The sequence below is a fragment of the Coregonus lavaretus genome (genome assembly GCF_964263955.1).
Source record: "Coregonus lavaretus genome assembly, contig: HAP1_SCAFFOLD_6017, whole genome shotgun sequence".
Classification (NCBI taxonomy): domain Eukaryota; kingdom Metazoa; phylum Chordata; class Actinopteri; order Salmoniformes; family Salmonidae; genus Coregonus; species Coregonus lavaretus.
In genome coordinates, this window is record NW_028157865.1 from 1 (window position 1) to 5,000 (window position 5,000).

General features: G+C 45.8%; 1 protein-coding gene across 1 annotated transcript in view; it reads left to right on the forward strand.

The window, feature by feature from the left end:
* Positions 1 to 4,071: 4,071 nt before the first annotated feature.
* LOC311124798 (protein diaphanous homolog 3-like) overlaps positions 4,072 to 5,000 on the forward strand; it is a gene marked incomplete at both ends in the record, with an annotated part of 31,466 nt that continues 30,537 nt past the window's right edge. The window contains one exon of the mRNA XM_084198894.1: positions 4,072 to 4,177. Coding sequence (XP_084055020.1) covers positions 4,072 to 4,177 — 106 coding nt within the window. The remainder of the gene's footprint in view (positions 4,178 to 5,000) is intronic.

Genomic DNA, 5,000 nt, shown 5'->3' on the forward strand with positions numbered 1-5,000 from the left:
CTAAAGTCTGACTGCAGTAACGTTGAACTGGGAAGAGGCTGAGGGTCTGTGGTTATTGATCTGCTAAACTAAAGTCTGACTGCAGTAACGTTGAACTGGGAAGAGGCTGAGGGTCTGTGGTTATTGATCTGCTAAACTAAAGTCTGACTGCAGTAACGTTGAACTGGGAAGAGGCTGAGGGTCTGTGGTTATTGATCTGCTAAACTAAAGTCTGACTGCAGTAACGTTGAACTGGGAAGAGGCTGAGGGTCTGTGGTTATTGATCTGCGTAACTAAAGTCTGACTGCAGTAACGTTGAACTGGGAAGAGGCTGAGGGTCTGTGGTTATTGATCTGCTAAACTAAAGTCTGACTGCAGTAACGTTGAACTGGGAAGAGGCTGAGGGTCTGTGGTTATTGATCTGCTAAACTAAAGTCTGACTGCAGTAACGTTGAACTGGGAAGAGGCTGAGGATCTGTGGTTATTGATCTGCTAAACTAAAGTCTGACTGCAGTAACGTTGAACTGGGAAGAGGCTGAGGGTCTGTGGTTATTGATCTGCTAAACTAAAGTCTGACTGCAGTAACGTTGAACTGGGAAGAGGCTGAGGATCTGTGGTTATTGATCTGCTAAACTAAAGTCTGACTGCAGTAACGTTGAACTGGGAAGAGGCTGAGGGTCTGTGGTTATTGATCTGCTAAACTAAAGTCTGGCTGTAGTAACGTTGAACTGGGAAGAGGCTGAGGGTCTGTGGTTATTGATCTGCTAAACTAAAGTCTGACTGCAGTAACGTTGAACTGGGAAGAAGCTGAGGATCGGTGGTTATTGATCTGCTAAACTAAAGTCTGACTGCAGTAACGTTGGACTGGGAAGAAGCTGAGGATCGGTGGTTATTGATCTGCTAAACTAAAGTCTGACTGCAGTAACGTTGAACTGGGAAGAGGCTGAGGGTCTGTGGTTATTGATCTGCTAAACTAAAGTCTGACTGCAGTAACGTTGAACTGGGAAGAGGCTGAGGGTCTGTGGTTATTGATCTGCTAAACTAAAGTCTGACTGCAGTAACGTTGAACTGGGAAGAGGCTGAGGGTCTGTGGTTATTGATCTGCTTAACTAAAGTCTGACTGCAGTAACGTTGAACTGGGAAGAGGCTGAGGGTCTGTGGTTATTGATCTGCTTAACTAAAGTCTGACTGCAGTAACGTTGAACTGGGAAGAGGCTGAGGGTCTGTGGTTATTGATCTGCGTAACTAAAGTCTGACTGCAGTAACGTTGAACTGGGAAGAGGCTGAGGGTCTGTGGTTATTGATCTGCTAAACTAAAGTCTGACTGCAGTAACGTTGAACTGGGAAGAGGCTGAGGGTCTGTGGTTATTGATCTGCTAAACTAAAGTCTGACTGCAGTAACGTTGAACTGGGAAGAGGCTGAGGGTCTGTGGTTATTGATCTGCTAAACTAAAGTCTGACAGCAGTAACGTTGAACTGGGAAGAGGCTGAGGATCTGTGGTTATTGATCTGCTTAACTAAAGTCTGACTGCAGTAACGTTGAACTGGGAAGAGGCTGAGGGTCTGTGGTTATTGATCTGCTAAACTAAAGTCTGACAGCAGTAACGTTGAACTGGGAAGAGGCTGAGGGTCTGTGGTTATTGATCTGCTAAACTAAAGTCTGACTGCAGTAACGTTGAACTGGGAAGAGGCTGAGGGTCTGTGGTTATTGATCTGCTAAACTAAAGTCTGACTGTAGTAACGTTGAACTGGGAAGAGGCTGAGGGTCTGTGGTTATTGATCTGCTAAACTAAAGTCTGACTGCAGTAACGTTGAACTGGGAAGAGGCTGAGGGTCTGTGGTTATTGATCTGCTAAACTAAAGTCTGACTGTAGTAACGTTGAACTGGGAAGAGGCTGAGGGGTCTGTGGTTATTGATCTGCTAAACTAAAGTCTGACTGCAGTAACGTTGAACTGGGAAGAGGCTGAGGGTCTGTGGTTATTGATCTGCCAAACTAAAGTCTGACTGTAGTAACGTTGAACTGGGAAGAGGCTGAGGATCTGTGGTTATTGATCTGCTAAACTAAAGTCTGACTGTAGTAACGTTGAACTGGGAAGAGGCTGAGAGGGTCTGTGGTTATTGATCTGCTAAACTAAAGTCTGGCTGCAGTAACGTTGAACTGGGAAGAGGCTGAGGGTCTGTGGTTATTGATCTGCTAAACTAAAGTCTGACTGTAGTAACGTTGAACTGGGAAGAGGCTGAGGATCTGTGGTTATTGATCTGCTAAACTAAAGTCTGACTGCAGTAACGTTGAACTGGGAAGAGGCTGAGGGTCTGTGGTTATTGATCTGCTAAACTAAAGTCTGGCTGCAGTAACGTTGAACTGGGAAGAGGCTGAGGGTCTGTGGTTATTGATCTGCTAAACTAAAGTCTGACTGCAGTAAAGTTGAACTGGGAAGAGGCTGAGGATCTGTGGTTATTGATCTGCTAAACTAAAGTCTGACAGCAGTAACGTTGAACTGGGAAGAGGCTGAGGGTCTGTGGTTATTGATCTGCTAAACTAAAGTCTGGCTGCAGTAACGTTGAACTGGGAAGAGGCTGAGAGGGTCTGTGGTTATTGATCTGCTAAACTAAAGTCTGGCTGCAGTAACGTTGAACTGGGAAGAGGCTGAGGGTCTGTGGTTATTGATCTGCTAAACTAAAGTCTGACTGCAGTAACGTTGAACTGGGAAGAGGCTGAGGGTCTGTGGTTATTGATCTGCTAAACTAAAGTCTGACAGCAGTAACGTTGAACTGGGAAGAGGCTGAGGGTCTGTGGTTATTGATCTGCTAAACTAAAGTCTGACAGCAGTAACGTTGAACTGGGAAGAGGCTGAGGGTCTGTGGTTATTGATCTGCCAAACTAAAGTCTGACTGCAGTAACGTTGAACTGGGAAGAGGCTGAGGATCTGTGGTTATTGATCTGCGTAACTAAAGTCTGGCTGCAGTATCGTTGAACTGGGAAGAGGCTGAGGATCTGTGGTTATTGATCTGCTAAACTAAAGTCTGACAGCAGTAACGTTGAACTGGGAAGAGGCTGAGGGTCTGTGGTTATTGATCTGCCAAACTAAAGTCTGACTGCAGTAACGTTGAACTGGGAAGAAGCTGAGGGTCTGTGGTTATTGATCTGCCAAACTAAAGTCTGACTGCAGTAACGTTGAACTGGGAAGAGGCTGAGGATCGGTGGTTATTGATCCTTATCGTCCGTTGTTTAGCTGGAGTCTGACAGGCATTAAGATCAGGTCACTCCTCCCACACCATTAAGATCAGGTCACTCCTCCCACACCATTAAGATCAGGTCACTCCTCCCACACCATTAAGATCAGGTCACTCCTCCCACACCATTAAGATCAGGTCACTCCTCCCACACCATTAAGATCAGGTCACTCCTCCCACACCATTAAGATCAGGTCACTCCTCCCACACCATTAAGATCAGGTCACTCCTCCCACACCATTAAGATCAGGTCACTCCTCCCACACCATTAAGATCAGGTCACTCCTCCCACACCATTAAGATCAGGTCACTCCTCCCACACCATTAAGATCAGGTCACTCCTCCCACACCATTAAGATCAGGTCACTCCTCCCACACCATTAAGATCAGGTCACTCCTCCCACACCATTAAGATCAGGTCACTCCTCCCACACCATTAAAGATTCAATACACCGTTCTCTTCAGCTCTGAGGGTACGCCCCAAACGGCACCCTATTCCCTACATAGTGCACTACTTTTGACCAGAGCCCCTATGTGGGTAGTAGTGCACTATGTAGGGAATAGGGTATCATTTGGGACACAGCCTGTGGCTGCTGCTGTTGTTTTGTTAAAATGCTCTCCCTCTCTTCCTCTGAATAACACTTTTCAGGGAAAACGTAATAACCAATCATCATCATACAAATACTGTAGACGTCCCTCCGAAAAATATTATTGTTTGTTTGTTTTCCAAGAGGAGCACCACCACCGAGGTCTAGCAGCACAGGAGGCACGACTAAACGTTGAATGAATCACTGACGAAAGAAAGCACGGACAACAACAGAAAGACCGGTCATGCGTTTTTATTTTTCCCCATTTAGTTTGGAGAAGGTCCTTGAAGCCATCACCACGGCAGGAGAGCACAGGGCCGCGGAGAGGTTCAGTCCTATCGTAGAAGGACTCAGAGATCGCTCCGTCCAATTACAAGTAAGTGCAAAAAGGGTCCTTACTCGCTGCTAGAACCAGGGTCCCAAATGGCAGCCTATTCCCTATGTAGTGCACTACTTTTGACCAGAGCCCTATAGTGAATAGGGGGCCATTTGGGAGGCTGCTAGAATCAGCCACTCAGCTTTGTTGTTTTCAAAGCCAGAAAATGAAATATATGAGGTGGGAAACAATATGAAATGATCACATGACTTATTTTTATTCACAGAAAGTATTCTTAATGTTGTGTACTGTACAGATTCACCTTGTCCTACAGTACTATCTCTCTCTCTCTCTCTCTCTCGCTCTCTCTCCCCTCTCTCTCGCTCTCTCTCCCCTCTCTCTCTCTCTCTCGCTCTCTCTCTCTGTGTGTCTCTCTCTCTCTCTCTCTCTCTCTCCTCTCTCTCTCTCTCTCTCTGTCCTCTCTCTCTTCTCTTTCTCTCTCTGTCCTCTCTCTCTCTCTCTCTCTCTCTCTCTCTCTCTCTCTCTCTCTCTCTCTCTCTCTCTCCTGCACACACACACCTACACACTTCACTCCATAAGAAACTAAATAAACTAAACCAAAAAAAAAAAAAAGGCAATAAATAAATAAACAACTCCGTAAAACAACTAGGAAAACATTTAAACCTCTCACAAGGTAAGGTTGATCCTCCAGGGTGGAAATCAGCAAACTTATCTGACATAATTCTTCACACCACCTGAGTAGAGCAGTAGGTTTAAAAGCCGTTAATTAGCGTGTTGGGATGGAGAGATTACAGGTGGAGAGGAGACTGAGTGATGGAGAGATGACAGGAGGAGAGGAGACTGAGGGATGGAGAGATGACAG